This window comes from Copadichromis virginalis, linkage group LG17, assembly GCF_057382275.1.
Source record: "Copadichromis virginalis isolate Kocher_CV1m ecotype Utaka linkage group LG17, C_Virginalis_male_GT1.1, whole genome shotgun sequence".
Lineage (NCBI taxonomy): Eukaryota > Metazoa > Chordata > Actinopteri > Cichliformes > Cichlidae > Copadichromis > Copadichromis virginalis.
The window spans coordinates 28,426,971-28,448,788 of NC_140634.1; the positions used below are offsets into that span (position 1 = coordinate 28,426,971).

The 21,818-nt window shown below is 38.6% G+C and overlaps 1 protein-coding gene across 1 annotated transcript in view; it reads right to left on the reverse strand.

The window, feature by feature from the left end:
- The window catches only part of cacna2d1a (calcium channel, voltage-dependent, alpha 2/delta subunit 1a), a 105,662-nt gene that overhangs the window by 66,273 nt on the left and 17,571 nt on the right, over nucleotides 1-21,818 (reverse strand). Inside the window, exons 2-3 of the mRNA XM_085436363.1 lie at nucleotides 18,310-18,391; nucleotides 16,509-16,625 (exon numbers count right to left, since the gene is read on the reverse strand). Coding sequence (XP_085292489.1) covers nucleotides 16,509-16,625; nucleotides 18,310-18,391 — 199 coding nt within the window. The remainder of the gene's footprint in view (nucleotides 1-16,508; nucleotides 16,626-18,309; nucleotides 18,392-21,818) is intronic.

Genomic DNA, 21,818 nt, shown 5'->3' on the forward strand with positions numbered 1-21,818 from the left:
ATCTGAATCAACATCCAAATCTGGCCTCACCAGAAGAAGATTAAAGTTTTGGAATGGCCCAGCCAGAGCCCAGACCTGAATCCCACTGAAAATCTGTGAAATGAGCTGAATAGGGCTGTGCACAGGAGAAGCCCTCACACTCTGACAGATTTGGAGCAATACTGCAAAGAAGAGTGGCCAAATTTTTGCCAAGTTAAGATGCGGCATGCTAATTCCTACCCAAAAAGACTGACTGCTATATCACAATCAAAAGATGCTCCAACAAAATAAAAAGGGTATGCATACTGATCTTATTCCTTCCACTGAAATATTTCTTTGTTTTTTAATTAAAAGCTATGGATTACAGAGAGATACCTTCTCACAGGCATTTGTATTTACTATCATTTTACTTGGTATTTCCCTGCAGGCGAGACCTGCTGACCTACCTTTGACTCCTTTCACCCAGTAGTTAAAGGTGCCAGGTTGAATTTCAAGCAGCTGTACACACACACAAACACATGGCACAGGAAAAGGCATTTATAAGGATCTCAGCAGCAGATCGGGAGGTGAAGGGGTCAAAAGTGCCCAGCAGTTTCTTCCACCTTGTAGCTTCTCTTTTATGTTGAATCCACAGCCTCGCAGTGCCTTTCTACTCCTTTAAGCAGTTAAAGGTTTTTTAGAATTTACTGCTCAAAGTGCAACATAAACACATGTCAAACAGTACATAAAAGAAAAATGCAACACCAGTTATCTTACAATACATAATGAGAAGATGTTGAAATAAGGATTTGCTAACAAGCTGGCATAGAAATATACAATATGAGCAAATTTCTTTTAGCAAGACTAATGAGAACATTGTTGCGTTAGTGAGAAGATAATGAAAATGTAGCTTCATGCCTTAGAACCAAGTTACTTCAAGTTAGGGACCATCCACTTTTGTGGGACAGTCAAATACAGGTGAATTCATTAGGACAGACATGCTACTGAATATGAGTTTTACTGATATATGTGCCAAAATGCTAAATTCAAATTGGCGCTACATCGCTGACATTTAGCAAATAAGAAAGAAAAAAATGTTTAACAAGCTTCAAGTGACCACTTCAGAACAGATCTTTCATAAATCCACTGAATACTTGGACACAGCCTGTGTGCGCTTGCGCGTGTTTTTCTTCTGCTCGGAGAAAATGAGTCATGTCTTCTGTAATTCCTTTAATCTCCTTCTGATGTCACTCGACGATGAGGCAAACTGAATGTGTTATGCTACAAAAATGTCATTTCTGAGGACCCAGAGCAATAAACACCCATGAACTATGTGATCTATAAACATTATGGCATGTATAAACTGAGCTGGCCTCAAAAGAATGACAAATAATGTGTAACTTTGCCCAAAAACAACAACAACTAACTCCAAACAAGAACTCTGTAGATTTATAGTGTATATTTTCTATTTGTTTTAGTCAGGGTTGCTATCTTTAGCACACTGTTGGAGGATAAATGTGGAAGAAGCTCTCTACTGATCAATAACACCTCACATTATGTTTTAATGCAAGGATGATTTGCCTGATGGAGATGAGTCTTTATATGTCGTAGTAAGGGTGGAGTATAGAAAGCAATGGAAAGAGTTTAAAGCCGAAGAAAATTGATAAAATTACAGTTAATGTATGTAAACTCTTATAATCACTGAGTCCCTCACACATGCTCTCTCTTTTTTATCCTTTGTCTGTGATCTAAGAACACTGGATTAAATATTGTGCTCTGAAACTCCTGTGATTTTGTAAGCACCACACAGAGATGTACTGTGTAAACATGCTTGCTTTACTGACACACGCTCCTGGCAGCCTGATTAGAGCATCTAGTACTGCCAGGACAGCACACACACCTGCCATCTCACTGATGTGTAGGGAGGCACGGGAGAGCAGAGGAAACATGAGCATCTGCTGTTGTGACTGGCAGCACTTTAGTCAGATCTATCCTGCTCAGCCTGTAGGGAGCCAGGAGGAGAGTGGTGAGAAAAAAGTGGTGAGAGAGGACATACATTTGCACACATTGCGCACACACACACACACACACACACACACACACACACACACACACACACACACACACACACACACACTGGCACCAGAAGGAAAACAACTGTACAGTGAGTGCATGCAAGTTGACAAATTAACCCTATCTACACAACTCTGGTCTTTTAGAGAAGACATCACTCTCACCAACATACTAACTTAGCATGAAGTGACTTGTTAGAGACTGGTGCTGATCCACTGCTGTGCTGTGGTTTGACAGCTCATCTCTCCTGCAGCAAACTCTTCCAGCCGACCATGCTATCTGTGTGCCAGCTGGCTGCAAACAACTCCCAATTACAGCTGTACCCAGCTGGAAAGTTGATGTGACGGTTCTGCACATGGACACACCTACAGCCACTCACTGATTCGCTGTATGTTTCGAAAGAAAGGTTACCATTTTGATCGTCAGCGATTTGGCTTTACATATAACTATTTACGGATCACAACAAGAACTAGTTGAATGGTGCTTACTTTAGCTCTTTCCTGAAGCGTGACGGAGCAGAGGCAGTGTTTTTGATCGAAACACTCACACACTGTGATAGCTACTGTTGCTGATTCAATTAAAAAGCACAATTTGACCAATATAAAGCAATTTTTTTTTAAAAAACAACAACAAAAACAATGAAAACGGTCTTTTTCTGAGGCACTGCTATTGTTGCCTATATCTGAATGGGACTAAAGGTGACAGACAGAGGGAGATAGAGTTATAATGAACAAGAAATCAAATGTGCACTCCCCTCTGTATACATATACTGTATATCTGATAAGTTTCATGTAGGAAAACAGAGATGACAAACACAAAGCCGGAGCACTGCGACAGCTGGGCTGACAAAAGCAGCTAGACACACAAATACACACACAAGCACACACAGTCCAGGAAGTGGTGAATAATGAGTCACTAGTGGCCAAAATCTCTCTCTCTTTCTCACACACACACACACACACACACACACACACACACACACACACACACACACACACACACACACACGCACACACACGTGCACTCTTTATCTCATTGAGTCAATATTTCAAATATTAATGCTCATTAAGAAAGACAGGATTATGTTTGCACAATATTGCATCATGTCATTTAAAGCCTCTTAAAATCCCTACTGTGTGAATTCCATACTGAAGCTGTAACATCAAATGAAATCTATTAAACTGCAATATGTTTTGCAAAAGTTCCGGAGCCAAACTATCTGTTTTGGATACTCTTTGCATATGTGTGTATGTTGTTGTTCACTTTATATGTTTTAGAGTCCTTGGGCATACATAGCATTACTCAGTGACTAAGGGCACAGTGTCCTGAGATTAACTGCAAGTATAGGAACTACAGTTGGGAATTGTCTGGCATTTTCCATTCATAACCATTCAGTGATTAAATGAAATGCTGTAATGACTGCAGATAATTGACATGTGATGATTTTTTGGAGGATTACTTTGTTACAACCAAACAAGCAACTTATGATCCAGAACAGAATTAGCAGACAAACTGAAGACAATTCACCTATGATGTGATGAAGTGCGTCCCATTATTGGATTTGTTAAGTATTTGGGCAAGAAACCTCTTTTATAGAGTCATTAAATTGACAGTGAAAACACATGAAAATTGCGTTGAATTATTATCCTTTTGAATGATTTGCTCAACATAGTTTACAAGATCTTTACATTTTCTTCAGCTATGTTTATATGGTGTCTGATTTCATATCAACTGTGAGCTGCCTGACCCCCGAGGCAGTGAAGCGGCTATAAAAACACGAAATCAAGTCAGTGGATTCAGTAGTGTTTAATTTAAAAGTTCCTTTCTAAAATAATTTCTTGTTTTTCCTGAGAGGTGGTCTAATGCCTTTGCGAAATGCTGTAATTTGACACCAATATTTGCAGTTATCGCCTGTACGATATCAGCCAAATATAACGCCACTTTGCTCGTTTCAATTGTACAATTTCTAGAAGACTGTTTTGAAGTGTGATGATTTTTTTTTTTTAAATATTTTGATTTAAAATATTTTCTCAGTTCACACAAATTCACAGTTTAAAAAGGGCTTACAAAGAGTTTTTTTATATCATAGCATGATGACAATATACATTTTCATATTCAGAAGAGATTCTGAATCCACATCTCAGTTTTAGTGCACCTAAGGTGTGAAAAACACACTCAAAAATTATTCAAGTTAGTCAATCTATTTTTATTTTATTTCTGAAAATGCCAAAAAATATTATTTTTAAGTTTTGTTTATGTAAGTTACGTTTTATGTATATAAAGTGTTTGCTTGTATAAATATGGTTCAAAAATATGCAAAACTGTTACGTAGAAAACACCAAAAACATTCAAATAAATCGACATAGGTCCCCATGATAGTAGTGGGAATTCTTGAGGTTCTCTACATCTATTAGCATAAGATTTGAAAAAATCTGAGATTTCCCATAACTTTATTTTCATGTGTGTTCTCTGAGTACTGTCCAATGCCATGTTTGATTGTTTATTTTTGCCTTTCTTGCCTTGCTTCTCACAAGAGGCAATATTCTAACACAGAGGTGTCAAACTCCAGGCCTCGAGGGCCGGTGTCCTGCAGATTTTAGATAACACCCTGGGTCAACACACCTTAATTGAATGATTAGTTCCTAACCAGACCTCCTTAGAAATTCAAGACATGTGGAGGAGGTAATTTAGCCATTTGAATAAGCTGTGTTGGATCAAGGACACATCTAAAACCTGCAGGAAACCGGCTCTCGAGGCTTGGGGTTCCCCAACCCATTCACTATATGAATCAAAACCTTTAAGATCCTACTGCAATAAGCTTATTACTCAAAAAGGCCCACACTTGTGTAAGATTAAATTAGCATAATTAACCCGCCAATAATACATCAACAGCATGCGACATTCAGAAAATTTGTGTTTATTCAGCAATTTTGGGCTTTCACCAGCACTCAAGTGAAAGACAGCTGTTAGAAAATCAGTCATTATGCGATGTATCCTTTCTTCTCAGAAATGAAAGTAACTCAGTACTTGAGCACAAATGGATAAACACTCATGTGAAACTGTACAAGCAAAACTGTTCTTATTTTATTGGACAACATCATTTAAAAAGAAACGTGTGAATGAGGAGTGCAATGACTGTCGTGTGTGTGTGTGTGTGTGTGTGTGTGTGTGTGTGTGTGTGTGTGTGTGTGTGTGTGTGTGTGTGTGTGTGCGCCTACCCTATGATTGGGACTCTAACAGCAGAGTTTAATGACTCACAGCATGTCATCCAGTGGAGGTTTAATAACGCACTTGCACACACTAGAGATCAGTGACTCCTCTGTAATTACGCACCGCTACATAACGCAACACTTAAAAGAGCTCTGTTTAAGTGCTTGCACTCATGCTCTCATCCTTCTTGGACAATTTAATGAACATGAATGCTCCTAGACAGCCAATTTTGTGTTTAATGCATGCATGTGGCAGATTAGGAGAGATGAGGGTACTTGAATGGCAGTTTTCTCATTTTGTTTGAACAGTGTGGAATGTTAACCGGGGTAACAAAAAGAAAGCAAGAGAGAAGTGATTCACTTAGGGAGTGAGGAATCTGTTTATGATGCCCATGTTGCTTAGCAACCAGGGTGTCATGGTTACCTGCCGCATCCATGGTCCAGGCACAGTGGAGAGCAAAAGCTCCCATGCGAGGGCAACACGAGAGACTAGAAACATTTTGTTCATTATCTCCCCACTAAAGCGTGAGCCGTCTTTCTCCTCTACAATTAAAAGTCAACTCAAACCTGCCTGACTGAAGGTAATGCCAACAGCCCACTCACAATTAAGGAAATGGGGTTTCTTATCGATGGAGAACCACTCTGAGAGTGATTTAAACCAGGGTTGGAGAACAACTGTTGTTTTTGTTTCCAAAATGGCCACCAATTGTGGCTCAGACTTTGGTGGGAAGCCAACGCCTTATGAATCTGCTGCCAAAGAGCTAATGCAATCCCAGGCCTGAAATAACCCTCACCAATCAATATTCAAATAGCCCAGGCCTGTCTGCGCTGTACCTTTGCACAGCCTTTTCCCCTCATAGTCTTACTTTCTCTTTTGGATGGTGAAACGATTTTTTTTTGTCTTTTCCCTTTACTTTCCTTGAGAAATATTTGCAGACCAACAAAGACCATCCCTGAGCAAGTTCCTCAGTCTTTTTTTCATTCTCTTATTCCTTCACAACAACTTTTCTGCAAGCCAGTTTGCTCTCTCTCAGCAGTCTGTCTGTGGGAGATGGCAGGCTGCCATATCACCATAAGCAGGTGTTTTTGTCAACAAGCATCCCTCAAGGTGGGCACAAAGCAACAAGAGGAGTTCCTCGAGGGCACTCACAGAGAATAACCTTCCACTTATCCCAACAAGTCAGTCATCCCTGTTAAGTCTTAGGTCATCTTGAGACCATCCATCAGTTAAAGCTAATAATGGCAGCTACTCTAATACTTCTTGCTTTTTATCTCTGCTTTTGAAGTTGTGTAATCTTAAGTGCAGCTAAAGTTTTTAAATGTAAAATAAATTAATTTGTCCGTGGTTATCATCAGTGTTGGGTCATGGGTCATCTTTGACAAAGGGATTTTTTTTTTTGGCAGTGAATTCATATAGGAAAAAATATTTATCCATGGTTTCTACTGTGTAATAAAACAGAATACATCAGTTAGTTATTCACGATCACAAAAACATCTGCATGTCCAGATGTCACATTGCACACAGTATGAAAAATATTCAAATAAAACAATGTATTAAGCATTTAGTCTTAATATTGTGTTTAGATGGCAAGTTTCAACTATGTTTCCAGCATTCCTCAAAGTTTCAAACAAAATAGATAAATAAATATTCTGATACTAACACCTGCTTCCTGAACACATTTTAATGGAAAAACAGTGACAATAGCAAAAGCTATCATCTGAGCTTTTTTCTCATTAGGATAAGCTTTAAAAACGGCTTTTCAGCATATTTCGCTAATTGCTAATAGTTCAGCTTCAGTAACTCTGCCATTCTGGTTTGCAGCCACTTGTAAAATTCCTTCTTTTAAGGCAAGGCAAGGCAAGGCAAGTTTATTTGTATAGCACAATTCAACAACAAGGTGATTCAAAGTGCTTTACAGAGACATTAGAAACAAGAACAAATAAAAAGCATGATTTAAAATTGATTAAAACAAGCAAATAAACTAACTAACTAATTAACAAACAAACAAACAAACAAACAAAACAGTATATAAAATCAAAACAGATAAAATCAGAACAGTAGATAAAATCAGTAGTTAAATGTAAGTTTTGAAATTTAAGCTTAAAGTGTGGATTTGGTGCTTTATTCAAATGCAGCTGAGAACAGGTGAGTCTTCAACCTGGATTTAAATAAACTGAGTGTTTCAGCTGATCTGAGGCTTTCTGGGAGTTTGTTCCAGATATAAGGAGCATAAAAGCTGAATGCAGCTTCTCCGTGTCTGGTTCTGACTCTGGGAACTGATTGATAAAAGACCGGATCCAGATGACCTGAGGGATCTGGATGGTTCATACTGGGTCAGGAGGTCACTGATGTATTTTGGTCCTAAACCATTCAGAGCTTTATAGACCAGCATCAGAACTTTAAAGTCTATCCTCTGACGGACAGGCAGCCAGTGTAAGGACCTCAGAGCTGGACTGATGTGGTCCACTTTTTTGGTCTTAGTGAGGACTCGAGCAGCAGAGTTCTGAATGAGCTGTAGTTGTCTGACTGATTTTTTAGGTAGACCTGTAAAGATGCTGTTACAGTAATCAAGCCTACTAAAGATGAATGCATGGACTAGTTTTTCCAGGTCCTGTTGAGACATCAGATCTTTTATCCTTGATATATTCTTGAGGTGATAGTAAGCTGACTTTGTTATTGTCTTAATGTGTTTTTCTAAGTTTAGGTCTGCATCCATCACTACACCCAAATTTCTCGCCTGGTTTGTGGTTTTTAGATGTATAGATTGAAGTTCTCTGGTGACCTGTAATCGTTTTTCTTTGGCGCCAAAGACTATTACCTCAGTTTTGTTTTTGTTTAGCTGGAGAAAATTGTGGCACAACCAGTCATTGATTTCCTCAATGCATTTACCAAGAGCCTGTACAGGGCCTCGGTCTCCTGGTGACATTGTGATATATATTTGTGTGTCATCTGCATAGCTGTGATAGTTTATTTTGTTGTTGTTTATAATCTGTGCCAGTGGGAGCATGTAGATGTTAAACAGAAGGGGTCCCAAGATGGAACCTTGGGGAATCCACATGTGATACTTGTCTGCTCAGATGTGAAGTTACCTATTGATACAAAGTATTTCCTGTTTTCTACGTATGTTTTGAACCAGTTTAGTACAGTTCCTGAAAGACCTGTCCAGTTCTCCAGTCGTTTGAGTAATATGTTGTGGTCAACTGTATCAAATGCTGCACTGAGATCCAGTAAAACTAGGACTGACATTTTTCCACTGTCTGTATTCAGACATATGTCATTAAACACTTTTGTCAGAGCGGTTTCAGTGCTGTGGTTCTGTCTAAAACCTGACTGGAAGGCATCGTAGCAGTTATTCTGTTTTAAGAAGTAATTGAGCTGTTGAGAAACTGCTTTTTCAATGATCTTACTTAAAAACGGGAGATTTGAGATCGGCCTGTAGTTGTTCATTTGTGTCTTGTCAAGATTGTCCTTTTTCAGTATAGGTTTGATTACAGCAGTTTTTAGTGATTCTGGAAACACACCTGATAATAAAGAAAAGTTGACGATCTGTAACAGGTCTGACTCTAAAGTCTTTGAGACCTTTTTGAAAAAACTTGTTGGCAGGACATCTAAACAGCAGGAGGAGGAGTTCAGTTTACCTAAGATGTCCTCCAGGTCTTTGCTGTTAATAGGTTGAAACTGTTTCATGGTGTTTAAACAGTTTTTTGGTGGACACAGTACATATCCTGGATCTGCTGTTGATGTACCAATTGCTTGTCTAATTTTTTGGATTTTTTCAGTGAAGAATTTGGCAAAGTCATTGCAGGCCATGGTCGAATGAAGTTCAGCTGCCACTGACACAGGAGGGTTTGTTAGCCTGTCAACTGTAGAAAATAAGACCCAAGCATTATGGCTGTTTTTAGTGATGATGTCAGAGAAGTAGGACCTCCTTGCATTCCTCAGTTGTAAATTATAATTGTGAAGTTTCTCTTTATAAATGTCATAATGAACCTGGAGGTTTGTTTTTCTCCATCTGCGCTCAGCTTTCCTACACTCTCTTTTTTCATTTTTCACCAGTGTGGAGTTTCTCCATGGAGACTTTTTCCTTCCAGAGATAACCTTCACCTTAATGGGAGCAATAGTGTCCATTACATTTAACATGTTAGCATTGAAGCTATTGACGAGCTCATTGACTGACCCTCTGGGCAGGTCAGGTGTTAATGGGAAGACCTGGTTAAAAATTGCACTACTGTGTTCAGTTATACACCGTTTTGTGATCACTGTTGTTGATATATTTGTGTGGGCTGAGATTTTACTTTCAAAGAAAACACAGTAATGATCAGACAGGCCCACATCAGACACAGTAACCTTTGAAATGCTCAGGCCTTTGGAGATCAGTAGGTCAAGAGTGTGTCCTCTATTATATGTGGCCTCTGTTACATGCTGAGTCAGCCCAAAGTTGCCCAGAGTGTTACTCAGGTCTTTAGTCCCTTTGTCCTGAGGGTTGTCCACATGAATGTTAAAATCCCCAGCAATAATTACACAGTCAAAATCAACACAGATCACAGACAGCAGTTCACTGAGGTCATTAAAAAAGTCTGTGCAGTATTTGGGAGGCCTGTAAACATTAAGAAACACAACTTTTAATGAGAAATATCGAGAAAATTCTGCTGGTGTCACTGTGGGGAGTGAAATGATCTATTCCACTGGGAGAAGTTAACCACTGGCTCCATCAAAGAGTACTGGTTAAGAGGAAAGCTTCAATAATTGATGAAAACAGAGTCATAGGTGGCCTGAATATCAGAGGGAGGCTATCTGCTGTCAAGGTAGGTAAAAAAAGAAGTAATGAACAAAGGTGTGCATGCACAAAAAGTGTGCGATGTGTAGATAAATTCATAATAAACCATGTGCATGATAGATGTTCAGTAGGGAAATTACCTTAGTCTCGGGTCTTAGTTTGCTTTACACCCACCCAACCATTTCAATTCTCCACATTCATGTTTCAACTATAGACTTCTTATAAAACATGACATACTCTGAAAAGTAAATCCTATGGAGAGTTTGAAACTTTTACTCTTGATGAGATTATAGTCTCACTTAACAACTTACTTAATGTAGCATGATGTTTATTTTGTCATTACGGTCCTATTGGGAGTAAAACAGACATAAACGCATGTATGATTTATGATTTATAAAGTAAGATGGGCCTGCTTTGTGACAGACTATTCATCACTGTGTCTGAGATGGTGTGTAAGGTCAGGTCCACCCCTTGTTCGTCACGGTCAATTAAAAGAAAAAGAAAAAAAAAAGATGGCAAATGCTTCACATCCAAAATGTGATGTCTCAGTGGCTACATCCATTCTTTAGATACAGTCTATGACTGCAATGACGCTCTTCTTCTCAGAAAAGGTGGAAATACGCGGTCTTATTTAACATAGGGCAAATGTCGTATTTCAAAACACTTCTTGTTCAAACATAAAGATGTAAAGCTACTCATGAAGATGATTACAGACTGTTACAGTGTTGGGTAATAGATGCTACAGTAAAGACTTGTGCTATTAAAAAGTAGGCTGTTATTTTACCACAGCAGTGGGCAACTCATTTTTCCAAGGGGCCACATGAGTAACTGGGATTGTTGTGGAGGGTCAGACCAATAAGCTTATAAAGAGACTAAATTAATATTGAGCAGATTATTACAACAGTCTCAGTTTCTCATGTGGCTCCTTAGGAAGATCAGTTGTCCACCTGTGAGTTATAACCTTGCCTACGGAGAAAAATAACTTGTTAGAGTATGTTTGCATTACCAAATACCATAAAAGTTTCTTTGCATTTAGCTGGTGCATATTGGTTACAGAATCCTCAGAGGCTGTGAAGCCAACTGTACATTTATCTCTAAGTGTATTGACTTTATCTCATTGAAGCAAGTTGATATTGACCACCTAACCAACATCAAGCTTATTAATTTCCCTTGGAGCAACATCTTTAGCTGAAATAAAACCTGGCCATTGTGGTTTGAGACCACTTCACTATCCAGAGCTCACTCGATACGTCATCAGCAGGCAGATCTATCTGCCAATATTTGCATTTTTAAACAGCCAACATATGAAAAGTTCAAATGTAAACAAGAGACTAATAAGAATAAGAGAAAAAAAACACCAAAAACACTAAAAACCAGCTGGGGTGACCCGAGTCTGGCAAAGCGTAAATAAATAATCTATGAATTGTTTTGAAATAAAACTAGACTCATTTTAAAATGCAACATATAATCAAAGAAAGATAACATAAATAAGCACAGATAACATGTTTTGTGCATTAAGGGGGAAAAAAATGAAGTTAAAAATCCTATATTGGTGAGGCTCTGCCACTTTCTTCCTTAACAGACCTTCTTAACATGGATGAGGTACTTGTTTTAGCAGCTGATGGACACTTGCAGCATCACCCTGGAAGAAATTAATGTGAACATCCACAATGTAAAACCTCAACTTCTGCTAAAACACTGGCTCACATGACTGACACAACCAGATGATTGGATACCTTCTACTTATATGCCAGTTAATCAGAAGAGAAAACATGGCAAATGCAGATTACCAAATCAAATAATGTTACTCAACTAGAAAAATGTTTAGTTTCAGGTAGTTATAGTTTTGTAATTTAACATAAATTCAACAGGGAAACTATTTTTGCTAGTTCTTTTTAACACACTGTAATGCGGAAGGATACCACATACTTCTATATTCAACAGGAAGATATATAAAAGGACAGATAGGGCTAACACAGGAGCAGAGGGCAAGGCTAAAATGGGAAATTGGGAATGAAAAGTGACACAGAATCAGGATGAAGTGATGGCAAAAGAATTTAGCAGGGTTTGAGGCGGAAGAAAGAACAGGGCTGGCATGAAAGATAAAATGTGTGATCACAGCAGAGAGTAAGAAAGAGGAAAAGGTCAAGAGAAAGCTGATTTTGGATAAGAAAAGGTAAGGATGGCGATGCACTTATGCATGTGAGAGCACGCAGATGGTCACAAGTGGAGCTTAGCCTGTGTGTGAAGCAGTGAAGCTAAGCCACAACAGCAGCTGCCTAAAGAATCTGAGTCATATAGAGATCAGGAAGAAAACCCTCTCATCTCGGCCATACACACACACACACACACACACACACACACACACACACACACACACACACACACACACACACACACACACACACACACACACACAGAGCTAAACATATCAATACCTTCCTCAAAAATAACCAAAAATAATAATAATCTAGCTACCGTACAGTTGCTGTCGATGACAACTTTTCAGGATTTCTCTGTCAGTACCGTGGTGGTTTCTTTCCTGCTGGGAATTTCAGTTTCACTTTACATCCTTTTAAGAACGACACATACTGAATACAAAATACTGTGGCATGACATAAAAGAGGCAAATTCTTTGATCACCCATGAGCTGTAAAGAGACAAAACCATGTCCCCAGTCAGATCATCAGCACTTTGGAAACATTAACTTGGAACGGTTGAAACAGATGAGCAAAAAGTGATGTTTAAAAAAGGCAAATGTATATAGTCTGTACAATAAAAGAAAAAGATTGGAGCAAGATTGACTGTGTTCACTGACAATTGATATCAGTCACATATAAACTGAGGGACACGTATACAAAAGTAATTGGACATTTGCAAAGCACCGCCCAGGAGAGCAGTTTGGTCAGTGTAAAGAGAAATGCCACTGCTTAGTTCAGGCGCAGCATTGCCTAAACTTTACAATATACATGATTTTGGTTGGTTTTAAAAATTTACAGTTTAATACTGTCTCAGCTTTCAAATTTAAAAATCATGTGAATTACTCTAAGAAGTGGAAATATTCTTACTGCACCGTTTTGATCTTAAAGGGTCTGAATACCTGAATCTGATCACAAAATACCTGAAATTAAATCAGAATGACTCACGTGGAGTTGAAACCCTACTTTTACATATCTGTGTGTGTTTCCTCATTTATTCCTGCATGTGCGTGGTTGTTTATAGCAGGGCTGTGTGTCAGTTTAATAGCTTTGAAGGTTCAAACTGTGCTGTGTGAACAAAGAAAGAGTGCTGCCTGTTGCTGAGATGCCAAGATCCATTAGGCTTCTAGTCTCTTGTTTAGGGCCTCAAAGGAAGTGTAGCATATAGAGCACTCATGGACTTCCTACCACTTCCTTATCATCTGTGTTTCTCAAAGATCAGACAATTCAGTTCTTTCCTTTCTCCCAGACAAAAAAAGCTCTGCTCCTTCACATGTTCAGTTATGATGTGCGCAATCAGCCTTTCAACAGAACAAAGACAGAGAAAAAGTGAGGACTTAAAGATAAAAACAAAAAGATATGAGGGATGATGATATGGGAAAAACGACAGAGGATAGTAAAGGAGTGTAAAGTCAGAGAGGAGTGCTTTTTACCTCATAGAGAGCTATTATATTAGCGTAGGCCAGGTCAAAACATTACAGATGCTTGACTTCGATTTCCATTCATTATTTAGCTAAGTAGTCCCTGTAACAATTTATGGTCCTTTAGATAAATTGACTGCCATAAAGTTGACTCCGTTCAACTTCATTACACAAAATACATCACCACCACAACCTATATTCTTCAATGCTAATGCACTGACATTAAAACAGGAGCATATGGTGTTTGTTTTTTTTACACTTATATCATCTCTCTTTCATTTTTTGCTTCCAGCAAAGACTAAACAACTGGCACTAACTTCCACAGGTGAAACACACAGCAGATGGTGCTGATGAAATGTTAGAACACAGTCTGTAGTGCAACATCTATATTCCACTGTCATCAACTCACAGATAAGTCGTATTTAGTCTCCCCAGGTGTGAAGCAACAACACCGAAAGCTAATTGTCCCTAATCCCTTGACAATTATGAAGATGTAAGAAAAACAAAATGCCTGGCAGATATGATGGGTTAATCAATTAGATTGTAGCTATGGCAACAAGCTGTCAGCCTTAATTGGATATTCCGGGCCCTTTGAGTCAAATTGATCGAGGCTGGTAGCATCCCAAGGTCCTAATTTAGTTGGTGAGATACTGTTAAATGTAATTTAAAGGTACAGGGAAAGGTTGGATCAATTTCACATGCTGTCCTTTGAAAATAAAAAAAAACAAGTGTGTCCAAGAGAAAATAATAATACTGGTCAAGACCTCGGTTAAGTGAGCGTTATCATTTTTTTTATACAGTACAAAATACAAAGCACAGCAAAGGCTATACAAATTTTGATCCAGGACAAATGCAGATGATAGAGGAATCATTAATGCATATCTATTGAGCATTGAGCTGCTTATGAAGCATTTCAAAACCACAGACTTCCAGAGAGTATCACAGCAGTGGTAGAGGAGCAATCAGAACCATATTAGAAAGCATTATGGCTGTTATCATCTTTTTTGCCCCCAAAATTCGAGAGTTGGAAAAAAAAAAAGACGTTATAGAAGTGACAGAAGTTGCAGTTCCTCTAGGTGCCACTTGAGTCAATCCCAACAGACTCCTGCATTGAAGTACTTAACTTTAGAGCGAGTTTCACATTCTAATAACTCATCTCAGTTAGGGCGTGCCGGCTCTGACTGGCAGGAGACCAGATATAGTGAGGCCGATCAGGCCTTACTTCCACTATCCTGAATCATTAAACTGAACTTCAAGTTACTGTGAGTGCTCTTGGAGCCTTTTAGAGCGTTTTTAATGGATTATCTTACTAACAATATAGTTTGTTGTCTGGTAAAGGCCATCCGAGACGTTTGTGCTTCACTTTTATTCAATGATATTCTAGTATTTAGTCATCCAGGTCATGATAGTCTAAGAAGCTTGGAAAGTTTGGAAAGCTGTGCTGCCAGTGCAGTTTTGAGATCCCTTCCCAGATGCCTCAACCCCAACTCACATCGTGTGTCAGGTGACCTTAATAGATCACATGATAAGGCCAGGCAAGGTCTCACAATGGTTTCACCTGAAACCATTTTTACACCTTGGCTCCTAAGGGATAATCCAGACTAGGGTTTAAACACCATTTGGTTTTACTTCTCGAACGAGAGTAAAACATCTCCAAGAAACTTAAAGAAGTCCAGTTGCCTTCTTTCCAAACTCCTTAGACATTCTAGTATTTTACTAGTCTCCTACAAAGTAGATAATGTATGTGTATTTGTATTGGAACTGTTTTGTTTAGGAATGTAGCATGCTAACTAAGATAGCAAGTACTAGCCGATAATGTAGCACGCCACCCTTCCATCCATGTAACGTAACTCTCAAAGGTCCAGCATAACTTCTGTCATGCTTGGGAATAGAGTCCAAGAACATTGGGTAAGGTCATGGCAGCTATGTTCATCTTTTATACTGTCTATGTTTTTTTGTTTGTTTGTTTTGTTGTGTTTTTCCTGAGCCACAATTGACCATATTTAGACAAGAAAGTAAAGTTTTCAACTATTTCTTGCTAGTCTGGTTAGTATGTGGATATAAATTGTATAGATGCATCTGAGATCACTCCACTAATATAGCAACTTGTAAAAACACTTTAACATGCTGCAGAATTGACACAGTCAAACATTATATATGAGATAAGTGAATTTTAAATGCTTCACAAGACAAAAATACAATGAAAAGGTCCACTTCAATAACTGGCAAACGAACCCTAGCAACAGTTAGGTCTAAGATGTATAACAGTTTAAATAGATGAGTTTTATTAAAAAGTCAAACTAATTACTGTCATGGACTGAAAAATGCTTTTGTGCTTCTTTTTTTTCCTCTTCCAAGGCCTCTGAATTGTCCTCGCAGCCTTTCAATAACCTGCGTGAGGTGAACACGGTTCAGGAACACTTCTGTCTGTTGGGCTCAGACAAATGAGCCATAAAACCAGCCAGTATAGGTTAGGTATGAGGGCAGAACAGGCATCAGAAGTCAGAAAGACAAAGCTTTTCTCAAAGTTGAAACTAAACAGGGTCATTCGTGACCGTGTACCAACACAGACTGCTAACTCTGAATCAAGTATTGTGGGTGGAGGATGTTTGATTATAATAGATCAGCTGTGATGTTGTTCCAGAGGCTGTCCCAAAGAGAAATGAAGATAAACAGACTGTTTCTGTGTGTTTTCCTGGGCCGCTGTGCAAGAAGTCAAGCTGTACCTAATTTTGCAAACAGTGTACATTTTGCATTTTATGATTCCATCTTAAGAATTATGTCACCATGACAAAAGACGCAAGGGAAAACCTTCTCTTCCACTTAACTGATTTCCTATAAATTGCCAAAAGATCATAAGATTAAACTTACCTTTAGGGCTTCGGAGCGGTTAGCCAGCAGTCTCTCTATGTTCCCAGCAGCCGTTGCCACCAGCTCCTGCGCATTGTTGGACTCCACTCTGAAGTGCTTTCTGTGTTTATGATACATCTAAGACAGTCACAATAAAAATTGTGGGTCAGAAACAATGTAACATCTGTCTATTTTCTATTCACAGACAGATGTAGTGTAACTAAAATTAAGAACGTTACTCTGCATTATTGCCCATCTTCTATATTTCATCAGCCTCACTGACCAAAGCACAGTGATTTAGAAAAGAAAAAAGCCTTATGTAACTGTACCATTTACTCTGCTATGGAATATGTCCCAGCAAGAGTAATAAAAAAGCACAAATGCCAAACAGCCAATTATTTAGAAGCCTAAAGAGATTTCACTGTCCAACATTCAAAACACAGAGCTGAGGCATGTTCATGTAGGCACTCAGTGAAAGACTGGTATTAAAAATGATACTATTAAATGTTTGATTCGGATTGTACTAATACATTGTTTTATATTTGGAATTTGTGTATGTATAAATACATTTGAATTGAACATATTAATGCTAGTGATTACTATAGCTTTGGGGTGTTTTGAAAGCTGAAAATGAAATTTCCGCACTCGTGTGCATAAGCTGATACCAGCATTTGAGGTTGTAATTTACATGAGTCAGCATAACTGTTCAGGCAGCATTGTAACACCCCTTTTCAACTCCCCCCGTTTTGCACATTAATCTCATTCAGCTGCCCATAAGACTTCCAAATACATTTAATTCTTGTTTGGAGTGATACGCCATCCCAGAACATCAAATGAAAATAGGTTTTGTAATGATTTTTGCCATGTTTTAAGGCTGAATGCTTTTATTCTCAAATGGATCCAAAGTAGCACATGCATTATATCAATCAATGTGGATCTAAAAAGCTTCTTCTCCTTCTCATATGTTTGTGTTTTTGAGTGTTTAAGTGTCTGCGTGTGTGTAGGAGCTGTAGCTATCACAGTAGAGAAGTGAAGTTAATCTCATGTGAGTGTGTACAGTGTGCTGGTGAAATGAAATGATGCAGATGCAGCGTTATGTCTAATGAGAGACTACTATATGAAGACTGGTGATGTGTTGTGACACCTGAGGTCGTGCAGAGAGAGCTAATGAGACTAAGAGTATTAAGTGACAGAAATTACACATAATATTTTGTTCTCGTCCTGTAAATATGGATTTGAATAGATATAAATTTATTTATAGAAATCGTTTGTGCACAGTTGGTGCAAACTGTAAAAACAATAACGATTTATTAAGCACAGTGTCAGTACTGGTATTTGGGGTGTATGATAGGTATATGATACCTATGTGTGAGACATGAAAAACTTCAGTTTTGTTAGATATTTATTAGTCTGGGTTAACCCCCATTCAATCTATATTGTGGGATGAACATAGTAGCTATGGCACAAGATTTTCAGAAAATTTGGCCTTGACTTTGAGGTTGAGATCACTGAGATTTGAACTCATCTGAGATGTTTAGTAGATACAAGTATTGTATGAATTTGAAAATGTATTTGTCGCTTTGTTCTTGAGTCACTGCATTCACAAACGTATGTGTCGCCTCCATCACCCATCAAAAAAAGCAGGCAGAGAATTAGTAGGACTCTTTGTGTTGGCTGTGTGGATGCTCTTAAATCTTTGCTCTGATCAAAAACATCAACCAAGAGCGTTGCACCCCTTTATCCACAAATAAGGAGAACTCACTCATATTTCAGTTCACATTTGAAATCTTACTTGGCGTATATGCATGACAGGCAGTCTTACCTCTATTAGGTCCTGCATGCCAGTGGCTGTGTCTGTTAAAGCGATCAAATCTTTTTGCATTTGGTCCACCCATTCCTTTATCCTGTGAACAGAAAAAGAAAGTAGCTGATCATTCCTTGGCTAATAGAAAGTCTAAAAAATTTTTTATTCATTTTGAATGCAGCCATTGCAATCATATGACCTAAGCTGGCCTTTATTGTTTACTATATCAATACCTATGCTAGATTATCTATATAGATCCACTGGAGGGGAAGCGTGATATAATAAGTGTTAGACAAGATAATGCATTACTCTACTCCACAAGAGCTGTGCATTAAGGCAAGACCTATTCAAAGTTGGCAGCATGAGAGTATCACATCCTCAGGGGTGAGATGCTGGTTAATGTATTCTTCTGATGTGAAAAAGGACAGAAAGAGAAGAAAGACATAAAAGAGCAAGACAGAGACAGATGAGCATTTATTAGGCTTTAGATTTATGTAACTTCAAAACACATCAGAACACATCTGAGATTTCGTTGTTCAATTCGAAAATAAATTATTCATTTTATTATTTACTTATTTATCAGCCTTGTTGCATTTTAACACATCAGTACAGTCAGTAATATGCTATGAGATCTACTTTAAGTGATGCCTTCTTTGTCCATGAATTCAGTATGTCTAAACAGTTGGAAGGAAAATGAATGCCCTCCAAGATAGCTATCACCATTTTAAAGTTACTGGTTTCTTGGTTTCCATTAGAGCAACAGCTGCTAGTCGCTGATAGCAGATAATGATAGAGGGTCAGCACACATGACTAGAATAGAATAGAATAGTCCTTTATTGTCATTGTACATGTACATGTTCACACATCCTAATGAATTAATTTAAAAATAAGACAATATGCTATAATCACCTGGAAGCAGCCTTCAAGATGATTTAGATTTTACTTGTAGGATTTATGACTGCATGGACTCAATGCTTCGGTCAAAGCAAGGTTCACTGAGCACATTAAGCAGAGTTTGTGAGCCCAGCTGTCCATAAGGAAGAAGGGGTGGGGCATAGCAACAGGTGACTAATGGGGAAACCGTGAGCATGTGTGGATGTGTGTACTGTAGCTGTGCTCTATAAAGTAGACTTATTGGTCCATTTTTTTCAACAAGAGTTAAACTTAGTCTTGAACAGCTACACAAAATGTCATCTTCAAAGCATGATTTCACTCATAATTATTTATCCTTTGGAAAAATTATCACTTTTTTTAGTGAACAGTATATTTGAATTAAATCTAAGTGTGAAGCATTGAAAGTTGCAGGGTGAGTTTAGAGCTTTTTTGTGTAAGGGCAATAAACAATAAAATATGGTCCTGAGAAATGATCTAACTACAGTAGCTGGGTAGCTGGGAATTAAAGTGACCATTTCCCTTTTGTGTCTGCTGCTCCTTAGACCCTTTTTATGATAGATTGTAGCATCATGTACTAAAACGAACTGCTAATGTCTCATTCTGCCTTTTTTGTAAGCAGTCTGATTTTTATTTAAAAATCACCAGAGTAACTGCTAAAAGTAAAAATAGTGTTCTGATTAGTTACATCCATAAACAAACATTCTCCTCTTATCAGATTTTTTTCCTGATCCCATTGCTATAATAAAAGAAATGGTGAAAACGGTTGTGAAAAAAAAAAAGGGAGAAACCATCTAAAAAGGGTCAGTGAGCTGTGCAATGCCACGCAGCCTGTTGCCTGCAAGGCCACGAGAAGGAGGAACCACATGCAACTGAGCCAAGTGTGAGACCTGCTGGGACTGCAAGACTTTTGGCTCTTAAACTTGTCTCACTGGGCAGTTATTTTATGACAGGCAGTTATTGAAGCCCTTTTTTTCTGCCCAATTTCTAGTCTGAGTAGTTTGAGTACTACTGATCTGTTTTAGCAATGTCGCCAGACAAGTTTGTGAGTTATGGGAAATGCAGAACCCCACATTGCTCTTGGGTATATGACATTTAGCCTGCTTCACCGGACTTAAAGCCACAGTAGAGTACAGTGAAGTTTGTGTGAAACACATGTCTTTAATATGCAGAAGAGGGGTAATGGATATATTGGAAAAAAATGGTAAATGGCCTGCATTTGTATAGCGCTTTACTTGGTCCCTAAGGACCTCAAAGCGCTTTACACGTTCAGTCATCCACCCATTCACACACACATTCACACACTGGTGACGGCAAGCTACATTGTAGCCACAGGAACAAAGGATGTTAAAGTAAAGCTGCATGGCAGAACAAAAACAGGAAAACCTCAGAGGAGATTGATTGATATAGTGAAGGAGGACATGCAAAGATTTGGTGTGACAGAAGAGGACGCTAGTGATAGACTGAGATGGAGGCAGATAACCCGCTTCTTCTATGGTAACCCTAGAAGAAGAAGAAGGAAAAAGAAGAAGAAGGAAAAGTACCTTAAATGGAAAAGAAAGTCTGACGAAACAGTTAATTAAAAAAAAAACTTTTTTCTTGTGTCACAGGTAAAAAAAACACTTCTATGATACACCTACGCTTCCTCAATTATAGCTTTTCCACCAATCGTCCTCGCTCCTCTGTCCTTTAGATGCAACTTTGACATGATGCTAAGATTGATTTACGGCTCAGAGGCAAGATGACAAAGGACAGAATAGATGAGGGGGTAATGAAGTCAATGTTCCTTCCCAGTGAAGAGAGAAAAGAAAAAGGAGAAACTATGATAGAAAACCTAAACTGGAGCAGAAGAAAACTGGATTCCAGTGGAAGAAAACAAAAATTAACAGGAGGGTTACTGATTAGATGATTGATCACAAGTAATCACAAAGGCAGATAAAGACAAGAAGTAAAGAAAGAAAAAAAAGAGGGGACTAGTGAAGCACTGACAGTGATGCTTGCCCTCACGATGACTCCGACCTCTGTTCAGCGTCAGAACCAGCTGTCTCTCAGCAGCACAAATGAGCTGAGGGGGCAGCAGCTGGACAAACGGACTTCAACAGGCAAACTGACAGTAAAAGTTTACTAGATAAAAGTTGGCTTCATGTCAGCTTATACTGACTTCCCTGGACTTTAAACATGCTCACACTTTGAGCCTGGAACAGTTTTATACTCGTTAGACACGAAATGAGAAGCTCTCGAACCATCTCACCCACGCATCTTGTTTATGATAGTGAAATGTGACTCAGTGCACATACGGTACAGATCATCCCAGGTTCACTGAATTTAGACAGTTGGGGACACACTTGGTTGGAGTTTAGACAAACAGGTCATCTGAGGGCTCCCGCTCCAACTCTGAAAGGATGACATTAAAATTTCATCACGTTTTTTCCACGTCCTCAGCTGTATGCATAAGTGTGCCAATGAGTTAAACGGTGTGAAATTAAATGAGGTGCTAGCCAGCAATGTCAATATTGCTACAACAGAAGGATAGCGCAGCAGAAACTATAGTGTGTATGTCACAAAGCATGACACTTCCTCACTACTAAATGAGCTGCTCCCTTGACGAAAATGATGTGTCTTAATTTGTGCTTTAC